The 24,619-nt window shown below is 41.2% G+C and overlaps 1 protein-coding gene across 1 annotated transcript in view; it reads left to right on the top strand.

Moving 5' to 3' along the window:
- The window catches only part of LOC143099188 (NACHT, LRR and PYD domains-containing protein 3-like), a 120,957-nt gene that overhangs the window by 54,583 nt on the left and 41,755 nt on the right, over positions 1-24,619 (top strand). The window contains exons 4-5 of the mRNA XM_076262253.1: positions 22,761-22,856; positions 23,476-23,544. Of these exons, the coding sequence (XP_076118368.1) occupies positions 22,761-22,856; positions 23,476-23,544 (165 nt within the window). The remainder of the gene's footprint in view (positions 1-22,760; positions 22,857-23,475; positions 23,545-24,619) is intronic.

Below are 24,619 nucleotides of genomic sequence, written 5' to 3'. Positions count from 1 at the left end.
AGCTGGGGGGTATTCCAGAAATGAGGTTTAACAAACACTGAGATAAAACTTAACCTCTGGGTTGTCTGAACATGTGGCAACTAAATCTGAGCTGTCGGTTCCAAAACACCAGTTACCAATAAGTTCAATCAACCATGTCTTAGTTAACCTAGAGTTGTGGGGAGCGTACCTATGTTCCCCGGGTCCTATGTTCCCCGCTATTTGTATGGGACCGGGGAACATAGGACCCTTTTTGTAGAAAAGGGTCCTATGTTCCCCGCCTTGTATCTGACCACGGAAATTGCATGGGATATGCTTGCGAGTGCACATTTCGTGCACAAACGGTAGCAAAGTGTATTTTTCTATCAATGTTGCTTGCCGTAGCACACCAGGTAGACCTACACATACGCGCACGGTGCAATATTGACACAAGCCAGAAGGGCGATTTTCCTAACTTCCACGTTGAGTATAGCGGAGTAAAAGAATAGATGAAGAATTTTTTTTATAACATAGGCCTACAATGGTTTTACTTGTGTAGTGATTCTTTACTGAATATAACGAGTTCAAAGTTAACATTCTAGGTAACTTCGCATTGTCCGCTTCAGCACTAAATTGAGGACAGCAACACACACAAGCTGCACCTCTCACAGAAGAAACGCGCTACAACTACATGCCTTTTTAAGTTGATATTTAATTGGTTTGTTTTGTTCATTTTTCCGTTCAGGGGGGACTGCGCGTTGCTCCGAAGCCCCTTTGGTCTGACTCGTCAATAATCCAAAAATGTCCCTTTGGGTCTACAGCCCAGTAGTTTGATATCTCTTTGTTCCATTAAAATTAATCCCATTCTTCCGACAGCTCAACCAAAGGCTATTTTAGATCACCTCCTTCACCTCTTGTACAGTAAGACTATACTTGACTACCAGTGTTGGGAAGAATACTTTTAAAATGTAATCAGTTACAGAATACAGAATACATGCCCTAAAATGTAATTTGTAACGTATTCCGTTACATTACTCCATCTAAGTACTGTATTCTAAATACTTGGATTACATAAGCGCTGTTTTACATTTTATCAAGTGGGAAATCAAGCTGCTATTTCAGTTTGTAAGACCCACAGGCGATGTCAGCAAAAAACCCACAACTTAACTTTATAGGATAAACTGAAACATTATACATTTTGTTAGTGCACAAGATCATCTCACAGAAATATTAGAATTTCAGTTCAAAAAGCCCAGAAATTCATATGAGAAGGATTCTAAAAGTAACCCCTTAAAATGGCCAAAGTAACTGTATTCTGAATACCACTCATTGAAAATGTAACTGTAACTAAATACAGTTACTCATATTTTGTATTCTGAATACGTAATCCCGAATACATGTATTCAGTTACTTCCCAACACTGTTGACTACTACTACTAGACTATACAACAATGACATGCCAAGTGCAAAGACAATGACAAGCTTGGGACTGAAGCCATGCAGACTCGGCTAGATTTAACAGTGTTTCTCAAACTTTTTTTCTGGGGACCCACTTTTTAAAAATGACAGACTATCGCGACCCAACTCGTGACTGTGGTAGTGGTTCTCAAACTTACTTAACTTTTTTTTCAAAAAAGGGTCCTATGTTCCCCGGTAGCGGGGAACATAGGACCCGGGGAACATAGGGATGACCCCGAGTTGTGCTAGCCTGGCCTTGGCCTGTCTACGTACTTCCGGTCGATTTCTTTTCCCTACAGTACTCCGTCTGGAATAGGTTGATTCACGCTCGTTTACTTCGGCAGTTGGGCAGCCGACCAACCAGCGAACAGAGGGCATCCCTGAGAGCGATTACGTAGCCTACCCAGGCATGGTGTTTCAATTACTACGTCCCCGCCCCTGAAGCAGATCGCTTGGAATACATCAACGTAGGGAGCGAAAAGGACTTATACTTATGAAATCTTTGAGCAAATGTAAATAATAGTTTAGCCTATTAACAGGAGTGTCATGAACGAAGTCACAGTGGAGTAGGATTTTATATCGTAAGCTAAACTTTAGTCATAGATTTTGTCACTTGAAATAGGCTACGAACATACCCAAGTCAAACTGTAGTTTAGTAGGCTACATGGTCGGGTCAAAATCGCTATTTTTCAAACACTAAGAAGGCTCCACATAACTTGAAACTTTGATCGAAGCATCATCAGTGTCTCTACATATGAACTCGACCATTAAGAACATTGTTCGTGCACACATAGTTTACTAAAAAGAAATATTTTGGACAACTCACTCCTTGCAAGATTACGGAGCCCTCCGGGTGACAAGGGGGAAAAAAAACATGGGTTAAAAAAAAAAAAAAAAAAAAGTAATGGGGAAAAAAAAACATGAAGAAGAAAAAAAAAACGATGCACTTTTGCGGGATCTCGCAAAGTTTTGCGAGATCTCGCAAAAACTTTTGCGAGATCCCGCAAAGGTTTTGCGAGATCCCGCAAAACTTTTGCGAGATCTCGCAAAACTTTTTTTCTACTTTTGGAACTTGCTGGGCTTCCTACTTGACCCCAATAGGCCCACAAACCACTACCGCCAGATGGCAATCATATCATGATACTATGATTGCTCTATCACTGTTGCGTTTTGTGTGTTTTCTGGACACATTACATAGGCCTATGACACGGGAGGGAGAGGGAGACACCTGCGTGCAGATACGCACACACACCAGGCGCGTAGCAAGCGTGGGGGATGTGGGTGTTATAACGTACACAGTTTTGCTGGAACACGATTCTATTCCCCACACTTTTTGTCAGATTAAATTGAAAGTAAAATATGGAAATAAACGCTCCCGTAAAGAGTTGGAACCGTATCTATAACGCACACACAGAGACACAAATAGGTCTGTTGATTTGATTGAACGGTCATCCAGCCAATCACATCAAGTTAGGTGAAGAACCAGAGCCGCTCTGATCAAATTCAAAGTGTACGTCTTGCAAGGCTATGCTGCTGCTTGGGTCTGCATTGTAACGTCTGCAGTGAGCAGATTTCAGATAGAATTGAAATGATAATTGTTACCGCATTATGCTAATTTAGTAAACCAAAATTCACTGTCTGACTGACAGTTTTTGTCACAATGCAGGGAGTCAAAGTGAAAGCGGGGTGCGTGCACCAAGGCACCTGTTTCTGCAGGAAAACCTTTGGCTACTGTTCTCAGAGCATTATGCTTTCTCTGCCTATGATCTGCAGCTTTTCTCAAACTATGGGCCTCCTCAACAATTAACCTACTACTGCTCCACGTAGCCGCGAAATTAAGTTATGCCCGGTGCTTCACACGTCTGCTCATTTGCAGCATACTTATTCATTTGGTGTCATCAACTATATAGACATAGCCCAGTCAGCACACATACAGTACGTCTCCAAGACGCTTGGAAAGGAACAGCTTAATTACATCGCGTTCCATTTAGAACGTCTTATTTGATCTGATCTTACAAACGGCGGCGTCAAGACACATTTGAGTTCTACATCGGAGATAGAACGCTTATGATCGATCATGCAATGTGTGCGTCCCTGCAGCAAGTGAAACTGGAGGTAACGTGGGCTAGAAGCAACAATAGTTTAAACAACAACGTGGCTTCCTGTAACTATCAACGGAAAAATGCATAGAAACTGCTAATCATAATCTTTAAATTGACATTAATTAAGCTGGCTATATGCAACACAATTTATATATATTCCCTTTGCATATGTTTGGGTAGACTTCAAACGTTTTTGAATTTGAGCTTACAGTTCTGTGTCCTTTACATTTATTTAATAGGTATTAGTGATACCCAGGGTGCGATTTGTGTAAAAAACAGAGGGGGGGAGAGGGGGGGGTGATTTTGAATATGTTTGTAACCCCCCCCCCAAAAAAAATAAAAATAAAAATGGACGAACGATTCATAGCCTAGTAATTTCATGGCTAATAATAGCCTATATTAATTTTGCCAACTTTGTAACATTTACCTTTAGCTTAGTTTTAGTTTACCGTTGTGTATGACTTTAAACAGCGAGTGTGCTCAGCTCCTCTAATGCAGGGTTGGACTACGTTTTGAGAAACGTAGCCTACAAATTCACCTTGTTCTTGACCCATCTGAAATGACTCCTCTACCATTGCTGCCTCCATCCTTTCTGTATTTGTTATGTAAAATGTTGTATATGATGACACTGAAGTCTTGAGTTAGTGAATTGGCTAACAGTGTTAGTTGGTATACAAATAGCCTACACATTGCGCTACACGCTGCGTAGGCTGCGTGCATTCTCTCTCCTGCAGATTTGCGTTCAGTAGCCAAGTGCGTAATATTGTAAAAGTTGAAAAAATAAATGTGTTTATTGAAGCCTACAGAAAATACATAGCTTACTATCATACTGTCAGTTAATTGGCTACAGTGCAGTGAAGAGTTTTGGAGAGTGAAGTTATAGGGCAACTTGAAGTTTTATGAAAATAATTTACGAACCAGAACATATGGGCCATAAGCTTCTATTTCTTGCAGCTGTTAAAACACCCCTAGATAGTTTAAATACCCACCAACATTTGTTTTTGCTGTACAGATTATTTCTGTAAGTTATTTGTCTACTAGGCCTAGCCTACTGGCTGATTTATCAAACGAGTGCTTTCTCGTTCGTCCTCCGCAAACTACTAGGTGTTTAAAGTAAGACGATATGCTGCTCTGAGCGCGTTTCATGTTTGGTTCAGCGCTGTTTTCACTGCGGAAGTTCCCGCACTAAAATGTTGAGAGGGACTGAAAATGTTACAATGTTTTTGTGTTCGATGACGTTCAGAAATATGCCCCGTCTGCCAGAAGGCTACTGAATAGCCTACTCTGATGTATTGACACTGAAGATCGCTAGATTTCAAGAGTTTAAGTAGGCTAGCAGTTAAGTTGCATTCATCGCTATCAAGGGGTTTAATCCTTGTCCCCACCGGAGATAAAAATAATTTAGCAGAGGTAGGCATAGGAAAACCAGAGGTGGGGAAATCCTCACCATCCCCCCCTACAAATCGCACCCTGGTGATACCTCGAAATTAGGCTGCTGTCTGTTGGGCAATTTATTGTAGCCTGCTGTGTGTGCATGTCTGCACGCAGGTGTCTCCCTCTCCCTCCCGTGTCATAGGCCTATGTAATGTGTCCAGAAAACCCACAACACGCAACAGTGAGAGTAATCATAGTATCATGATACTATTGCCATCTGGCGGTAGTGGTTTGTGGGCCTATTGGGGTCAAGGAGGAAGCCCAGCAAGTTCCAAAAGTAGAAAAAAAGTTTTGCGAGATCTCGCAAAAGTTTTGCGGGATCTCGCAAAACTTTTTGCGAGATCTCCCGCAATGAGATCCCGCAAAAGTGCATCGGTTTTTTTTTTCTTCATGTTTTTTTTTTCCCCACTACCTTTTTTTTTTTTTTCTAACCCATGTTTTTTTTCCCCATGTCACCCGGAGGGCTCCGTACAAGATGGCAAGATGGCAGCGAGCAGAAAAAACAAGCGAGTTGTTCAAAACCTCTCTTTTAGTAAACTCTGTGTACACCAACAATGTTCTCAATGCTCGAGTTCATGTGTAGAGACACTGATGATACTTCGATCAAAGTTTCATGTTGTGTCGAGCCTTCATAGTATTTGAAAAATAGCGATTTTGACACGATTGTATCAAAAAAGTAGTAGCCCAATACAGGGCCCGAATTATCTTTTTGTCTTTAAGGGGGTCTCTCTATCTCATAAAAAGTTGGCACACCCCACGCATAGCCTAACAAGGCGATACAATTAAATAGCCTATCGCGAGTGCGCAGTAGCCTATATGCGCACGATAGGCCTAGACACACGCACACAATCGAGATTTTTCATAGAAATTGATTCCTTTTAATTCATTTCAACATATTATTGATTGTAATATTCCATATTTAATTTCAATTTCACAATACAAAGATAGACTAAAGGATTTACTCTGAGTGCCATTCTCAATTTCACAACGTAGGCTAACTCATTTGAACCAGACCACCGTCTCAGATAGGCTATCCTCAGTGTCAAACACAATAATGCATGTAGTATAACTTATACACAGGGAAAATGCACTAACTGGCAGAAAATAATAAAGCCATTGCAGCCAAACTATAGTATTATAGGCTAATGTGCACATAACAACACCTGGGCGTTCAGTCGTCTCGTGTGTTGAACCGTGGGAATAAATAGACGAACAATTTTGGAATTTGCACTGAGATGTTGTCGTGTAGCCATTGAATAGGCTATTCCGCCATCAGAGATTGCTAACAGGTGTTTCAAAATATCTGGGAACTTTCCGGAGCTCTGAATGACAAAGGATAGCTATAGATGAGTTCACAGAATCATTGAAGCTGCATTATGGGCCATAATTTATGGCTTTGTTAATCAACATAGAAGAGGCGCAAGTTCAACAGCAAACAGGACTTTTCCGCACGTATCAACCCATGTAGGCTAGCCCAATGAACGCCTATGTAAATAAACATTCTCATCAAAGCAGGGTAACTTCTTCAGACTTGCGAGTGCTGTCAAATCGATCGTATGCGGTTTGCTCATATAGGCTAGTCTAGTGGTGTGGTGGTGAAGTGTCGTCATGCTGCGTTCAAGAGCGTAGGGTAGGTCTAGCCTACGTCCCGTAGTAGCCTATATTTTAATTTCACGTCTGTAATGGTAAGAGATCGCACAGGGATAGATAATGAGCGGTTGTTTAAGATTAAATTACAATGCCAGACACCTTCAGATATCAGAGACCCCCTCAGATTTTTGACTTTGTTGCTTTCATGGGAGCCAATCCTCACTCTATGGGAGCTCGGCTCCCTCTGGCTCCCATTCAAAAGGTCATTTCACCCGAAAACGACAACGCATACAAGCTTAAAAGTGGCGCTTTAGACGTACTTATGCATTTATATGAAAGTTTGACTTGGGTACATTCACAAAATACTATATGATGCATTTTGGCGAGAGTTACGCAGATGAAACGTGTGATTGTTTGCTGATAAGATGCACCCCTGCTTGTTATGGGTGTGCTGCAGAGAAACTTCTCTGTATGACGAAACGCCGGTTGTTAGTGATTGGTTCAAAGCGGTTCTAAGGAACTCCAATGATTTTAAACCTCAAACTGTGCCCTCCCACCCGGAAATAAACGAATGCCTATGGATCTAGGCCAGACTCTCTGCGAAGTCAGAGAGTCTGGTTTCCAGGCTAGAGTTGTGCGTGTTCACGGCGAACTTATAAAGACATCATCTATTGAGAATCGAAACTATAAGTGAAATCGGCAAAACAAAGAGCACCGTATTTTTCAGAAGTGGAGTAGCAAGTTCTCCTCGAGGCTTACGTAGAAGAGAGAGCTGTAATAACAAAAAAGAGCAATATTTGAGCATCTGCCAAATAACAAGGCCTTGCTTGGCAGATTTTAGCCTAACTGACCATGTAAATGCATAACTTTAGGATATCCTATTAATGTCAAAAGCACAATATTAAATAATTCAGTGGACATTAGGTATTGATTGCTTTGAATGATACTTTCTTCTTATCACAGATTGAGTGGGTCATTGAGAATCCCAAATGCCATTTTCTATTTTAAAGCGGGTTCTGCAAAGTTGTATAAGTATGTGTTGTCATCAGTTGTCTAATTCTGTGTTGCCTGCGTTGCTATAGAAAACAAACTTTTGTAGCTGGGGAAATGTTATGGGGAGCCATTGGTGCCAAAGGCACTTGATTGCAATTGATTTGTCTTGTAGTATGGGTAAGAGCACCTATATAAAGAGGCCTGTTCGACTTCATGCAGATCTGACTTGATGTGATGCATGCTGGGTTGAACAGCAATGCATACTGGGATGGACACATTAGGCGTGTTTGACTTCATGCGGATATGACTTGATGTGATGCATGCTGGGTTGAACACAATGCATACTGGGATGGACACAATGCTTACTGGTTAGAAATCCTGTCCGACTTGTGGCAGCCGGGGAGGGACTTACCACCGTGTCACCATGTCACATGACCTTTAATATTGTGGGATTCTTAGCCTGCAGTCAGATCTTGCAGTTGCTTTCCACGAACTGCACGAGCGGAAACCCGCCCTCATGACGTCAGTTCAAAGACGTGATTGGGCAGTTTGGGAGTGGTTTATTTAAACTACATCATATCAATTTATTTCATCAGTCATCATGCTCATTTTAATGAGCAAGAATGAAAGTTATGCTGTATTTATTGCAAACAAAATTCCGCGATATCTCCCGCCAGTCACGTCAGGCAGACTGTAGCCGGTCTGTCCGGGATGACCTGCCGTCTGTTGTAGCTCCTCCCGGCTAGCCTCTGAAGTTCATGTTGACGTATGCAGTCAGACTAAATCTCAAACAAGCCTAACGCTTACTGGTTAGAAATCCTGTCGGACTTCTGGGAGCACCAGGTCACCATGTCACATGGCCTTAAAATATTGCGGGATTCGCCTGCAGCCAGATCTTGCAGTTGACTTTCCACGAACAAAGTTCAAAGACGTGACTGGGCCGTTTGGGAGGAATCATGACGATTTTGACACGTTTCTCATGCTGCTTCCTGGGTACGTTCAGACTAAAGGGCTCAACATGCTTCTGCATCAACTCAACGGCGTAGCTACGGTGTCACTCCTACGGCGTTGTGACCGTTTTTACACTTACCCTTATAATGTTCGAATGACTGAATAAAACAATGTTTATCCTGCAGAGGAGTTGCTTATATCTTGTGACAGTGTGTCTTCAGTTGTGCTCCATATGTGTCTCTCGCCTCTCGCCTAATCACTTAACCGTCATTACCAATTTGAAATTGATGGTGAATAACTATTCATTGTGAGATGTATTTCATAATATCTTTATTCTAATTATGCTTCCCATTGAAATCGTGTAATTTGCAATGCTTTGTGCACCCGCCCATATGACTGTTGATAATGCACTCTCAAAATAACATATAAACAAATCGCCACGGACTTCTGACCAGGTTTCTCTTGGTCAGTGGCGCAATGCGTTTTAGGTTGTGTACGATAGCGATTTTTAGACAACGCGCTAGACCACTCCCTAAGTTGTTAATTGCCACAACCTTTGGCGAATTGTTAAAAAACGAGACGCGCAAAATACGAAAATAAACTTTGCACTGGGAAAATAACGAGTTTTCCGCCATGCGCTAGGTGGAAAATAGGGGCCCAAATGTGTCTCTCACCTGGCTCAGGGTATCGAACCGCTCCTGCAGCAACATCAGAGCGGAGTCCACAACTCGGTTGAAAAATTCAACTTTAACTCATTGAATGCCAAGCTGTTTTCGGGAGCTTTGTCCTAGAGTGCCAGCAATCTAGACCATTGTTGATGATTTTTGTACAGCCACAGCATATTCTGTGTTATAGCTATGAACACATACAATAGCTTGATTAAAAGGTGAGACTTTAAGCTCTCAGTGGCTGCAAACCGTGTATTTCTACACGCCTCCGTTCCTGAGAAATCCCAAGCTAAACAGTGGCTAGTTTTCATCAAAATCGCTGTTTTTTTTCTAGAAATGGAGATATAACGTCTTTCATGAAACATGAAGTGTTGCCTGTTACTTACTTGTGTAAACCTTCCGGGAAGTGATCATCGAGACCTGGCGAGATTGCCACCTAGTGATAGACCCACGAAAATGGCCTGGTTTTGACCTGACGTGCATGCGTCACTGATTCGACCCAAAGCGGCAACCGAGTTATGATAAAATGTCCAGATAAAATGTCCAGATTGTGCGTTTTCATGAGTTTCACGATCGTCATATATTTCATTTCCATTCATCACAGAGTTCCCAAAATCACATATAAGGTGTGTTAGAGTGTCTAGTTTCGTAATTAAAAAAAAAAGCTAAAAACGTAATATTACGTTTTTGGCACTCAATGAGTTAAGCCTCTTCTGTGCATCCCTGAAGGGCTTGTCAGGAGCTTCATAGCCAAACTGCCTTTTTGTGCTTCTCAACCTCTTCTGTTTGAGCTCAGGTTCGAGGTTTAGAGCCTCACACAGCTACTTGGCAGTTGCTTTGGCCTCAGAAAATTGTACTTTGTAAGGGAGGCTTTTGCAGCATTGATGATGACTGCAGCAGCTTGTTCATCTACATGTAGTTGGTGACTGAAAGAACTTCAGCTCAAACAATGGTGCAGATCAGAAATCTGAATGAGCCAACCTCTTCTGCCAGGTTTTAAGCCTCTGACCTTGCAACAGGTTACAGCTTATCTTGCTTCAGTGACAGCTTATCTTGCTTCCAAAAGAACTTCTCTGACTTCTTTAACTTGAGTTCGGACAGCTACAACACTCTGAAGTCTACTCTCCCATATCACATCACTCCATGATTTCAGAGTCAACTTAACATGTTTGAGTAAGATGTCCCACAGCGGGTATGGCTGCTGAGAAAAAAAACAAACAAAACAGCCTCTGAAGGTATCCAAAATGGGCAATTGCATCCGTAGATGACTTAGCATCATCTGATATGACCAGATTCATTGTATGTGCAGCACAAGGGACAAACACTGCCCTTGAATTCAGTTGTACCAGTCTGGCCTGCACTTTTTTGCCTCTTTCCCTTCATATTGGCTCTATTATCATAGGACTGTCCTCTGCAATCATCAAAGGAAAATGGCGAGTTCCTAGCCTGGAAGATCCAGACCCTGATAATCTAGAAAGATTAAGGGTCTGGCAAAGAACAATGTAATGGCCCAACTCGAGGGGCGGCAACAAGCATGCATTTAAAAATCTCACTGCACGCAATTGGATAACACTAGACCATGTTTACTCTGAATGATTTCGGACTTCGACGCAATCGGATAACACTACGACCAATGTGTACTGTCCTCCAACGTTGCAGCGCTGTCTTCATCAGTTTAGCTGGTTCCCCAAAATGTTGGGGTAAAAGTAACGTGCATCATTGTTCTTTGCCAGGGTGTCTCGCAGAGACAATTCCATTGTGCTCTCGCGAGAACTCTAGATTTCCAGGGTAGCGAGTTCCCCCAATTTGTCCAGAACAACATTTGACAGATTGAGGCCTATCGTTTCCTCCTATTATTTCGTTTTGAGTCTGTTGTCCAAAATAGTGTGTTCTGGAAGCCTCCTTCCTCTTTTTGGCCACATGTCTCTCTGTAATTTAGGCTATTGACATTTAAGCATTTTTAGATTGAAGCTACAGAGCTATGCTACAGCAATAGAATAAAGGCTAACATTTAAGCATTGTAAGGGACTGTACGATATTTACCGGGGGGGGGGGGGGGGGTCTGGGCCTTAGATAATTTTTTAAGCCTTAGGGGAAGGCCCAGGAGAAATTCTTTGGCCTGGGGGGAGGGCCGAAGAAAATTATTTTTTCCTGATCCATGATATTTTTTTTCCCTGATCAATGATCCGTTTTCGATCTTTTAAAAGGTTTGTAGGCCAAAACATGATTCACGTCTCTTTGACAGAGTGGGCGAGTCCAAAAAGTTGCAACCCTACCTGAATCTCCCACAACCCCCCTCGTAAGCTTGCAAGGTCAGAGGTTACGCTTGTTTCACTTTACTGGTGAATCGTAGCCCTTGATGAAGTCACATGAGCTGCAATAAAGTTTGGGAACGTAGTAAACAATTGGCAGCATCGTTGTGGATATTTGGTGATGAAAAATTAGCATTTATATCTTAATATGAGACTGTATGCTCATTTGTACTTAGCCTAGGCAGAACCTTTGCAAGATGAAGATCACACAAGTCACCAGGCATACTGGTATGTGAGTTCAAGCAATCTTTATTATTTTTATGTAGCAAAAACTGGTAGAAAAAGGCCCACTCTTATATTATTCTTAACCACACATAAAACGGCATGTTTTCCCCTTGTTGTTCTGTATGATTCCGAAGCATCTATATAGCCTACGAGAAGCGTAGTATTGTAGAGATCAGCGCTGTGTGTGTACCCGTGTGTGTGTATGTGTGATTATGACATTTGCTGGCCGTTTTAACCTTGTAAACGTCATTTTCTGACCAGTTTTATTTTATTCACGTAGGGGGGAGGGCCTAGGAGAATTTTTTTGAGCCAGGGGGAGGCCCCTGGAAAAAAAATTTGACCAGTGGGGAGGGCCAGGCAGAAATGTTTTAACTCGATCGTCTGGCGACCGGCCCTCCCCTCCCCCCACTAAATATCGTACAGTCCCTAAAACTAAAAGAGTTCTTCCTGAAATAAAAGATGATCCCCACCCCTCATTTGCCCAAAATGTTTAAGTAACACAAACATTATAGATCCAGGAAGAAAGCCCTTCCTGGTAGCCTCTTGCGCTTGCAGACTAGAGGGTGACAATTTTTCGGGACTCCCGCGGGTCACGGTATTCCCGCGGGAGTCCTGCGGTACGGGAGTCAATTTCACTGTTGGTAACGCGATGGGGACGGGACGGGCAGAAATCAACGGAAGTGGGCGGGAGGGAACGGAGCCGGAGATTAAATTAAAACACCCAAAGATTGCAAAGCATTTCTGGAAAAGAGAACCACTTACAACTCACAATACGTTTGTTGATTGGCTACTGCTAGCTGCAGAGTAGCCTATCAGAGCAATACAAAGTTGCCCTGTTCACAAGCCAATCAATCAGCGTCAGCGACTACACCCAAAACTGAAGGTGTTTTCTATTGCCATATCAATGTGAGCTAATCGCTAACGTTATCTGAGATGCTAGTTTCTGTAACGGCAGGAATAAACACACATGGTAACAAAATCAATCTAAACATGTGTAGCTTTACTCAACACATTAACACTATGATACAGTGCAATTGTCAAGTTGTATGGCTCACTGTGTTCAAAGTCGATCTTAATAACCCTCATCACCTCGACTAGCCTATGTGGTGGTTGTTATGGGAAACTAGCTAATAAATGGCAATGCAGGCAGTGTTGCCAACTATTTCGAATGAAAAGTAGCTAAAGCCAGCTCCAAAAGTCGCTAAATGTCGCTAGATGACGTCACGCGCTAATTTGCATATTAATTACGTCAGCACGTCGTACCCCCCCCCCCAAAAAAAAAAAACCGTTCCCTTTTCCCAATTCCCTTTTACTCCTGTTTGCTTTTCTCCTACTCATATAGGCAGCTTTAGTTTAAATATATTTGATTTAATATTTGTATATTTATTGATAGGCTACACTTTACTTTCTGTAGCCTATCATCTACTACACTAGCATCAGGTGGCTGAAAAGCAGTCATTTCCAACCTATTCACTGCTGCATCTGCTTTGCACTGCTTGAAGTCTGATTATAATGTGACCATAGGGTAGCCTACACGCAATGTACCCTTACGGCAATGGCTATATTTTGGATATATTTAGGCTAGGCTACATAATATAGGCTTAAATGTCACTCGGACAGAGCGATAGAATTTTTTTTTTTAATCAGCCGACAGTCCTGCATCAACTTGCACTGACAACATTTAAGCTAGGCCTACATAGCCTGAATGAATGCTAGGTTTTTCTAACATTCACTGCTTTGCTTGTGAATGAAGTTGTAGGCTAGCCTACTTCCTTTGTTCAATTGTTGAACGATGCTGGCAAGCGTGTCCCTGTTTCCCTGTCATCATGTCATTGCTCTCGTCTCGTTGACTCTCGTTGTAATTTCAGCCGAAGTTGCTGCACCTTCTAATGAGCGTTGTCTGAGCTTAGATCTATAGAACATCTACTTCCTTGTAATAAAATGGGCTGATACTATATAGGCCAGTCATTCCTTTTATAATCATGGGGCAACGCTTTGGGCAAATTCGCGATGTAATTCACTAACGAAACAGGCATGAGGGGAGATTTTCTGACGTTTCAACAACGAAACAGAGTTTGGCATCTTTGCGAGAAGATTTTTCTCACGCTTTAAGCTGCTGCTGCAGTCAGCCTGGGCAAACCGAAGGATAACGCATAGAGAAAACAAAAGTCGCCAGACACACAAAAAAGTCGCCAGATTTGTTGTCAGTCGCTAGATATACTTTTCAGTCGCCAGAGACGGCCAAAAGTCGCTAAATCTAGCGACAAAGTCGCTAAATTGGCAACACTGAATGCAGGGGGGTATTCCATCAACCTCGCTAATGAAGGCGGCACTTAACAGAAATAGCTGGCTTTAACTAGCGTAGACTTTCACTTGGGGCTGAAGCCGTTCCATTAACTCAAGTTAGCGGCATCTTGGCCTCGTTTATTCAAGCGAGGTTTAGTTCAGCTTCATCTCTGTTTGTGCACGAGGTAGAAAAGTAGACCAAAACAGTAGATTGACGAAAACACGATGTCGTAAAATTAAGACAATACTAGACAATTTCTGTTCGATAGACAAGCGCCATCTACAGGATTTTCATCGAAAGTCATCAAATTTAACAGAGAGAAAAAAATAGATTGCCTACAGAAATTGGAGAATAATGAAAGCATACATTTAAAACAGCAATGCTAATGGTTTGAAATCAGTTGCGAGTTTGATTGGCTTCACTCTTGAACACATAGACTATACAGTCTATGCTTGAACAAAACGAGTGAATGAATAAATAGTATAAACTCAAAAACAACTTTGGCATATATTCAAAACTATCTATAGCCTACGTTCTTATATTAAAAGAGTTCACTCCAAATTATTGTCTAGGTGTAGGTGGTCATAAAAATAAATTATCATCAACATAATAGCCTATTGTCTCCCATAAGTCCTAAAGTGTTTGAAATAAAATGATATGAAATGCAATGGCTTTCAATTCAATGTATGCCTAGTATTTAATCTGTGCAGTGGCGGAGCTAGGGGGTGGCTTAGAGGGCTTAAGCCCCGAATCTTTTTTCAAAAGCCCCGAATCTTTTTTTAGTGTTTTAAATTCCCGGCAACTCTTATTTCCAATATAACTTATCCTCGGTTTCTCTATAAATGTCACAAAATGCTCTATTACTGAGGAAATATATCCCTTATTTTCAAAGCCCAATATTAAAAAATAATTTGACTTGCTACACGATCTATGCCAGGTCTCTGGGCTATCCGCTATGGTGATTTCAATGGTTAGATTGATTTGTTTAGATCCAGTGAAAATGCTGCCTTGACAACGCTACGTCATGGCTTCTGTGTTCCAAAAAGCCTCTGTCAGAAGTCTGTCACTTTTACAGTCTGTGATAAAACACTTTGGGTACATGTTGTTGAAACGTTATGGATATTAGAAAGTTTTTCAAAAGACCACCCAGCTCCGTTCAAGCAACAGCATCGCCCAGTGAACTGACGGATGGTGTTGTTTCAGGTTGGTTTCACATTAAGAGCTTTCAGTCAGTTAGGCAGGCTAACGTTAGGCTACTTGGCTAGCTCCCTAGCAGCTAAATGCTTAACGTTAACGTTAAATGTCCTCGTTCGTCGTTGGAAAAGGCAAATTCAGTACTCTCATAGGCTAGCTAAGCCTACTGCAGAATAAGAAATTCCAGCTCCCAAAACAAAGTGATCCTCGTCTTGTAATAAATTAGGCTACACTGTTTTGAAATGTCAGAAAAATCCATTAACAGTTATCTGCCCATGTCAACTTTTCAGTGTCATATGTTGCACAAAAGAATGTTAACTGTTAGCCTACCTTAAAACCTTGTTGATATCCTATCCACCACCACAGATCTTATAATCCAAGAGTCCACATAAATATAAAAGTCATGTTATGTTGTTTTGGCTGCCTAACTAATTATTAACTAAAAAAAAAAAACATTACAATGATATATTGAGAGGAAAGGGCCCTTTCCATAAGTGTGTTAATCAAGCACCATGCAGTCTGCATTCATATTCTAGGTGCTTGATTTTATGCACCTGTGTAAAGGGACCTGATGAAACGTATGAATAATCTTGCTAAATTACAAAATTAATATAATTTAGAAATGCCTATGTCAAGATGATAATGCATTCCTTCTAAAATACCCTTGTATCATGATAACTGGCCATACTGTAAAATATATCATAATATTATGTATATTATAGTATAAGATATTCTATATATTTGTCACACAGATGAGATCAGGGAAGAGGAAGAAAGAGAATAGCAATAATAAACAATGTCATATCAAACAATAGCCTAATGAAAATAAACAAATACTATAATATACAAACCATAAGAAACGCTTAATTAACTAAGTACATGCTGAACAGATATGAACAGATATTGCCTCTTGAAAGACCCAAAACTATAATTTTACACAGTGTAGTGCCAGTCAGATACCTTGAATCTGTTGAATGTTAGTTTCACATTTTTTAAGTCTCAATGTGTCTATTAGTTTACACAAAATTCACTAGAAGTCATTATTTAAGGGGTTATTTAAAAAAAAAAATTAAATGGGCTAAGCCCATTTATGTCTGGTTTACAATGTCTGGCTCCGCCCCTGAATCTGTGTAACACACAGTTGATTTGACATTCATGAACAATCGTCGACATGAAGCAGTTTTAATTATTAGCTAGACTAGGCTACAGAATAATTATCCTTTGGCTTGCATCAGATATAATATAGCCCACTGGCAAAGCTGTTACTGGACAGCCTACCAAATGTGCATGACCCTTTATCAGCAGTAGACATATGTCTTTCATCAAATATTATAACTAAAAATGGCATTATTAAGGTGATAAACAATGTAGCCTTAATACTTTGTATGGGAAGCGAACCTGCGAACACGCAAAAATGTAATTCCTTTCCTATGCCGTCTCGTTGCATGTTACACCACCACCGAACGTAAATGACATAGAGTATCACGATTCCTAGAACCACACACATGTGAAGTTCAAACAGTTTTAATCGTATAATCTTCATACATTCTTTGGAGCTAGTGAATGTGTAAATCCATGCTTGGTGCACTGTCGGAAAAAAATATGTCTATAGACCTACTTCTATTTTTGAAGTTGTAGGCTACAGGTGACGAGAGCACAGGTTGAAGGAACCATCTTTTTGGACTCGTTTTCCGACAGATTGTTTTTTTTTTTCAACAGAGCTTAATTTAGCTTGAAAGTTAACCTGCTACGGAGCAGGTTAGTTCTGTGCCATAAATTCCCATGGTTACCAAGCTGGGATTCACGTTAACCTCATTAATGGAACGGAATTCTCATTAAAATTAGCGAGACGAAATAAGCCAGGTTTGGCCTTGATTTGGTTGATGGAATACCCCCCAACTTTACTGTTGTGAAGTTCGCAAGATTGGAAAGAGGAAATAGCGTAATTTCTAATGCACTTTTGTGCGTTTTAACGTGCGTGAGGTCCATGGTAGGCGCCCAACAGAAATATTGTTTCATTTTGCGAGTGATATCCACGTTCTGGCGGTGTTCTAAATGTGCACAGAGTTCCTAAACTATATAAGGTATAAACTAGGCCTATTACACAACATAAATTGTCACTATGCTGGCGACCCAAATAAAATCTCCTACGACCAACCCTTTGGGAACCAATGCTTTAGACAACATAGGGAATGAAACGGGAGTGGGACAGGATTCGGGAGCCTTTCTCTTGGGATTTTGCAGGACAGGATTTTTTTTTTTTTTTTGGAGGGGGGGGGGGGCAGTCACGTGATCAGGATATGACGGGCACAGCAGTGACGATTCTAGACATTTTTAACAAGGGTGGCCCTAGTGGGGCACTGATTAATTCAAGGGTGGCATGAGGCAAAACATCCAGATAAATAGAAACAGGCTCAAGATGTTAAATTAGCACAAATACATTAGGAAAACCATGCACCAAATACCATACTCATCAATTGAAGACCATACTCTCACATACTGTAAAATGTCTTTGTATTTGAATAAAATGCTAATACAAATAAACAAACATATTAAATCTAAGTTGTCTATCAATGGGTTATGCTGAGCTAAAACAAATTCCATCATGGCGACATTAAAATATATTCTATTATATTATATGGCTATCTATGGCCATCTATTTTTAAATAATTTGACCTGCTTTTTTTGTCTGAGCTGGCAAAGAGCTATAACAAAGTAATCCAAAATCAACAAACACCTCTCAACTTAATGCTTAAAATACTTTTGTATGAAACAGGAATGAAACACCAATTAATAACCTTAATCTAATCATAACGTTACATTCATAATGCTACAGACCCTAAGGCTCAATCCCATTTGTTATTCTTCCCCTTCCCCTAGCCTACCCCTTGTCCTTTGAAACAGAGTGGCAATACATAGGGGGGAGAATATTCCCCTTGGATAAAGGACACCATGCACTAGCCTATAGGGGACAACTGGGACGATCAAAACACGTTTTAACTACACGTAATTTACAAAGAGACCACACCGAAAGTTAATATTTTGTCACTAGCAATAACTTACATCTGACTTTTGTCAAATACAGTTGCACTTTCAGCTCTGAACAAAACCGTTCAGGAATTCTTTAAGCAAAAGTGCACAATGTTTCATTTATCCCTCCTGGCCGGGACGAATAAAACAGGAATTGGGGACGAAATAAACATACCGTTTAGCCTAAGCTACGTAAACTTCCCAAAATGTAAATATTTCACAACAAATCCTTGACTGGTTGAATGGTCACCAGAATTCATATCGCTACCTGTAGCCTAGCCTAGATGCGACGACTGTTTATAAGTGAGCTTGATGAACCATAAATGAAAAGTTGTCTTAACATTACATTCGGACCAGGCTTGGAATTTCATAATTTTAGGGGCAAGGCCACTTGGCCTTCAGTTGGGCATGTTTGTCAGGGGGCACAAAGGCCACACATCAGGGCACCAAGGCCAAAGTTAACACATGAAACATGACATATTACATATAACTGTAAATCATCTGATTTTAATATTTACAGATATCTAGGCTGTATTTAACATTTATGTTTTATTTGGCCTTGTGAATGGGCTAGCGGTACCCTGGGTGCGGGTGTGGCAAGGCTGGACACTTGGAGGTGGAAGGAGGCTCACGAGGCAAGATGTACAAACATAGGCTGTGGTTTATTCTTAAAAAAGGTGCAGTTCCATAAATACCAACACGGGGTCAAATGCCAAATGTAATCACAAAATTATATGAAAATTCCAAAATAATCCAAAAATAACCAAAGATGCAAATTAAGTCAATGTCCAACAAAAATACTGGGCTATTAGCTACCAGCTTGTAGCTTCCGGTTTGGCACAAGCAAAAACAACCATATCTTTTAGCCAGTAAAAAAAACCACAAGTCAGCAGATCCTTGTACTTACAGCACATCAGCATTTAGCTCTTACCCCATTGCTCTCTTGAACAGAAATGAGGCTCCCTTTTAACAAGGAAACCCCTCCCTTCCAAATTGACATCAATCAGAGCCAAGTGGCTCACCCCATTTCCCCCGTACAGGTAAGTATATCACACAAAAGTATTTACACAAACAATAAATCCCTCTAAATCAAAATATACATAATCGCGATTATCCACCACCAATATACATTCATAACAACAAGGAAATAAACATTCATATTCATATCATGGCTAAATGCACGCCATCCCCCCCCCCCCCCAATGTTCCCAATGCACACTCCCACAGCTCCGAGGCTGGAGAGAAAACCCCTCCTCTCCCAGCGAGCGCGCTTCGCATGGGCAGTTGAGCTGGAAGCGGCAGACAGGTAAATTGGGTATGCTTGTGTTCGCGGCTATGGGGAAATTAACGGTGGAAAATGTGACATGGCAGTGGGGCCCTCACTACGTGTCAAAGATGGTATGTAAATTACTTTGTGGCAGAAGGGAGAAATGATAAATGAGTGCGTTTTACTGTCGCGGAGCTCTGTGCGTGAAAACGCCAAAATGCGAGGCTGTTGAAATGGTGCCGCCCGGACAAACATTCCCCCGCTTCCCCCCTACAAGTCCACAAACTTTTCCCCAGTCCTGGCATGTTGCCCAAGTTCCCAGCAAACATACAAACATTGTCCACAAGCATTACATTGTCCATCAAAGTCCCGGTGTGTTTCGTACGTGTATGTGTGTGAGTGTATGCGAGTGTGCGTAAATATGAATGTGAATACGAAATCCGCGTTGCGCTTTGCTTGCGCAACGTAACAAGGGTACCTGCTGCGAGTAACCTCGCAAAACGCTACTCTATCAAGAGTTCACAGCGTGGCAGTGAGGAGGGGGAAGATCACCTCCTCACAGGCCTGCTATGAAATTTAAAGCCCAAAGTTGGAGATATGCATGTAGAAATTTGCTGCAAATTCAAAACCGGATTACTCTGGAATTGCTATCTGTACAGGGGGATGCTTTACACCTTTGTGTTCGGTAAGGTCTGTTTATTCTACATGTAATGTCTGTGTGATGAATAGGCTACTTCGCGAGTAGTTCAACAGAGAAGAATGGGTGAATTTGGACGCTCTTTCTTGCCGTGCGCTGTCACTTTCTCCACTGCGTAAAAGACTAAATGAATTTGCACTGTGAATACTAAGATTATTTTGACAGGCCATAGGTTAAATGAAAATCGCTATTAGTCGGATGCAAAGCAGAATATTGAAAGAAGGGAGCACCAAGGCCACAGTGGCCTGTGAACCTCCGATTTTCAAACCTTGATTATGACAGTATTATCATTAAACGCTTTTACAAAAGTAGGCCCACAGTTAACACTTAATGACCTAGCAAATGTTGGCTGGGCAGGCTAGGTACAATAAGCAGGTAGAAAAATTAGTCTAGGATGACGTGATTCAACAAACGCAACTTGTGTGTGTGATTAGATAAATAGGCACTGGCGGATGCGATAGGTAAATAGATATCTTTGCGTGTTAGCACAAGCAGTAGCCTGTAGGCCTAAACTCACATGCTAAAAACAATAAGTCATGTATAATGGCAAGCTGTTTGCCACTTTTCTAAGTCTGTCTGACACTTCAAACTAACGCTGCAAATGCGTCAAGAAAGGTCCCGCCTTAGACCGTCATAATGGCCAATCGTAGACTAGGATTTCGGGGTGGCACCTGGGGTGGCCAATCGAATTTCAAGGATGGCCTGTGCCACCCAAAGCCACCCCTCTGGCTCCGCCCCTGATGACGGGAGTATTTGTGTGGGCTCGGGATGGGACAGGAGTGAAAATTGATTCCTGTGTCACCCTCTATTGCAGACAAACCCAGCTGCAAAAGAGAGTGCATGTGCAGCATGTGAAGCTGTGGGTAGGTGTGACCAGCTCAGCTAAACCACAGAAGCAGCAAAGGACATTAGCCAAACAGACTACTGCTGTTATGGGAACACAAAACAGCCGTTAGATGTGCTATTACAACAAGGAACCTGTTTATAGGCCTTTGCAGACAAAACATTCACTTAAATTTCAGTGAGACCAGCCAAGTCTGTATCTGACCTACTGGGCCCTATCATGACATTCTAAAGTGCATCGTCACTCGTCAAAAGTCTATTCAAATGTAGTAGGATGTCCAGTTCACATTGGGAGGGGTTTCGTTATCAAACGTGGAGCGCATGGCGCAACAAGATGTTCCTAGGTTTTTTAATCAGTCATATGGGTGTGTTTGGGGCGTAACATCATTTTAAACCAATGAGAATGACATCTGTCATTCCCTTTAACGGCGCAACGCGCGATATGTCAAATAAATGCATCGGTATTTTGGCATTCAACGGCGCATTTGAAGGAGGCTGCTTGCGAGACCGTATGGAATAGTCATTCTTAAACCATGCTTTACTAAAACCTAGCATAGCCTTCACGCATTTGCACTCGTCTATTATTTGAACTCATTGGCAAAGTGAAACTAACTTCACCAAGGAGTCAGTCAACGACAAGACAGTTATATGCAGTTACTTTCACTATTGACTGACAATGGGTTACCACCGAAAACATAGCTGGAAAAAGCAACACTTACCCTAATGTTGCTCAAATGACTAAATAAAACAACATTTATCCTGCAGAGGAGTTGCTTATATCTCGTGACAGTGCGTCTTCAGCTGTGCTCCATACGTCTCTCACCTCTCCCCTAATCCCTTTTAACCGTCATTACCAATTTGCAAATGATGGTGAATAACTACTCATCATGAGATGTATTTCGTAATATCTTTATTCTAATTATGTTTCCCATTGTAATCGTGCAATTTGTAATGCTTTGCATGGACGTGCGCTGGCGTGCGTTCATGAATGATAGAAGGATGGTGCGTTCACCTGCCAATATGACTGTTGACATGCGCTCTTAAAATAGCATATGATCAACTCGCCATTGACTTCTGACCAGGTTTAGGTGGTGTATGATAGCGATTTTTAGACATCCCAGGCCCCTCCCTAGGTTGTTAATTGCCACACCCCTGGGCGCAATGCTTTAAAAATAAACGTGCAAAATACCAAATTAAACTTTCCGCGGGTGAAAAACGAGTATTACGCCATGCGCTGGTGCCCAAAATACAGCCCACTGTAAGCCAGAGATCTGTCTCTTCCCAACATGATGATGCAGGTGTGCAACTTGAGTTTAAATGTTCACAGCTTTTCATACAGGACACCTTTACTTGTAGTTGTGTGAGGAAAGTAGTTATATTATGGGTGGTTTGAATTGCAGGTGTTTCTCTGTTCTCTGAATGCCCCCCAGCAGCTTTTCTATGAATAGAGAGTGCAGCTCAGAGTGAAGTGTGAACAGTGTGGCTAGACCACAGAAGCAGAACAGGACATTAGCATAAATGACAGTTCATGTCATTATATTACATTACAATATTGTGAGATGTGCAGTAACCTATTAGTAATTCTATGAATTAACTATTTCCTTTATTCAATATAGAGATATGCTAGAATTGTTTAGGACATGATGTGTGCAAAGGAAATATCACCTGAATGAATTGTATATTGCCAAGTCCTGTCACTGTCTTGCATGTTGTTGTTGTCTGTCTTGCATTGGTCCTCGCTATGTGTATAGAAGCTGCAGTCTCAGCCAACAGTGGATCAGTGGCTGTTTCAACTGAAGTTGCCGGTAACACTTTTTCTGGACCAGTTACTTTTAACCTCATAACAGGTACTACACCTAACCTTTAATACATGAAATACTGTACCTTTTAATGTTAGATCCCCAAAACTCAATTCCATCTGGCAGTACTGCCTCACAAATATTCAGCTTTTTCATATTTGTGTTGTAATGTTTGTGGTGACTAACAAAAAAAGTCACTGAGAGGCTAAGTGAGGGAGATTTACACAGTCTGGACTCATTCCAAACAACAAAAGTTGACTTCCTTTATTATCCAAAAATCCAGGTAATCCAGGTAAACATCCAAGCTAAGTAGGCAATGGAAAGGTCAGACATAAAATATGTGTGCAGTGTGCAAACCATACAAAAGATACGGTCAACAAAAAATGTGCTTTCCCTACTCAGCCCCTCTCTATACAGCCATACCTATGCATATATTCATTCATCCATTCTACACCTATGCTCACGTGACTTTGATGCCAATTAGAAGTCAGAATAAAAATACCAATACAAAACCCACACACAACATAAAGAAAGTGGCATATGGCTGCTATAAAGCTGAAATATTTAATGCACTCAATATAAAGGTAGTATCAGCGATTCAGGATGACATGATGTCTGAACTGCTATTTACACTGTTTTTCACATTTTGATTTGCCCTCTTTTTCAGAGTGTCCTGCTGATACTGTAACTGCAAACCATAAAGAGGCGTCTACACCGCACAAGTGTGATGGAACAGGTTATATACATTTTGCCATTTTATAACAGACACTTTGATAGATGTTTGAAGGAGTCTGCTTGCGAGACCATATGGAACAGTCATTCCACTAAATCATGCTTTAAAACCTAGCATAATATAGCCTTCACGCATTTGCACCCATCTATTATTTGAATTCCTTGACAAAGTGAAACGTACTTTACTGTGGTGTCAGTCAAAGAGTAGTTTCACTGTTGACTGGCAATGGGTTACTATCGAAAACATAAGCTGGAAAAAGCAACACTTACCCTAATATTGTTCAAATGACTGAATAAAACAACGTTTATCCTGTAGAGGAGTTGCTTATATCTCGTGACAGTGCGTCTTCAGCTGTGCTCCATATGTGTCTCTCACCTCTTCCCTAATCACTTTTAACCCTCATTACCAATTTGCAAATGATGGTGAATAACTACTCATTGTAAGATTTATTTCGTAAAATCTTTATTCTAATTATGTTTCCCATTGTAATTGTGTAGTTATAGTGGATGGAATTATTTCAGATTTTTTCAAAAGTTTATACTTTTTAAGAAATAGGGGATTAAAAATGTTAAAAAGCTCATCCCCCCCCCCCCCCCCTCCCCCCATATACTTGAATGGAGGCTGTGATGTCATAATGGAAAAAAGCAAGTTGCGCTCGTTAAGCTCCCAGAGTAGTTCCCGGGCTAATCATAACACTGGCACAGGTGTCACCTGTGAATCTAACTGTCTAAAACTACACATCCTGTTTAAAGGAACACGCCACCCAAAATCAGTAGTAATATATGTTCTTACTTTAACTTTCACGAGTTGAGTCGTACCTCTCCCGCGTCGGTATGTGCACTCAAATGCTCTGGCGCGCGGCGCGAATGTGTTAGCATGTTGCTATGCTAGCGGGCTCTGCCGTGGCCGTAAAGAGAGTAAGATGGCATTAATCAAACACATCCACGTTTTCCCTACTTAAATACAGTTGCACAAGTAGTTGATTAAAAATGTTAGGGCACACAACATGAAACGTGACGATTTTCCAAGCGAATAAACAGGAGAACTACAATGTCTGGCGCAATAGCACTTGGGAGTA

The sequence above is a fragment of the Alosa pseudoharengus genome, unplaced genomic scaffold (assembly GCF_046254945.1).
Source record: "Alosa pseudoharengus isolate Yale_2024_CS ecotype anadromous, Long Island Sound unplaced genomic scaffold, YU_APseudo_1.1 YU_APseudo_1.1_scf_25, whole genome shotgun sequence".
In the NCBI taxonomy this organism is placed as follows: domain Eukaryota; kingdom Metazoa; phylum Chordata; class Actinopteri; order Clupeiformes; family Clupeidae; genus Alosa; species Alosa pseudoharengus.
Note: the sequence above shows the minus strand (reverse complement) of the source record. Positions and strands in the feature narration are given on the sequence as shown.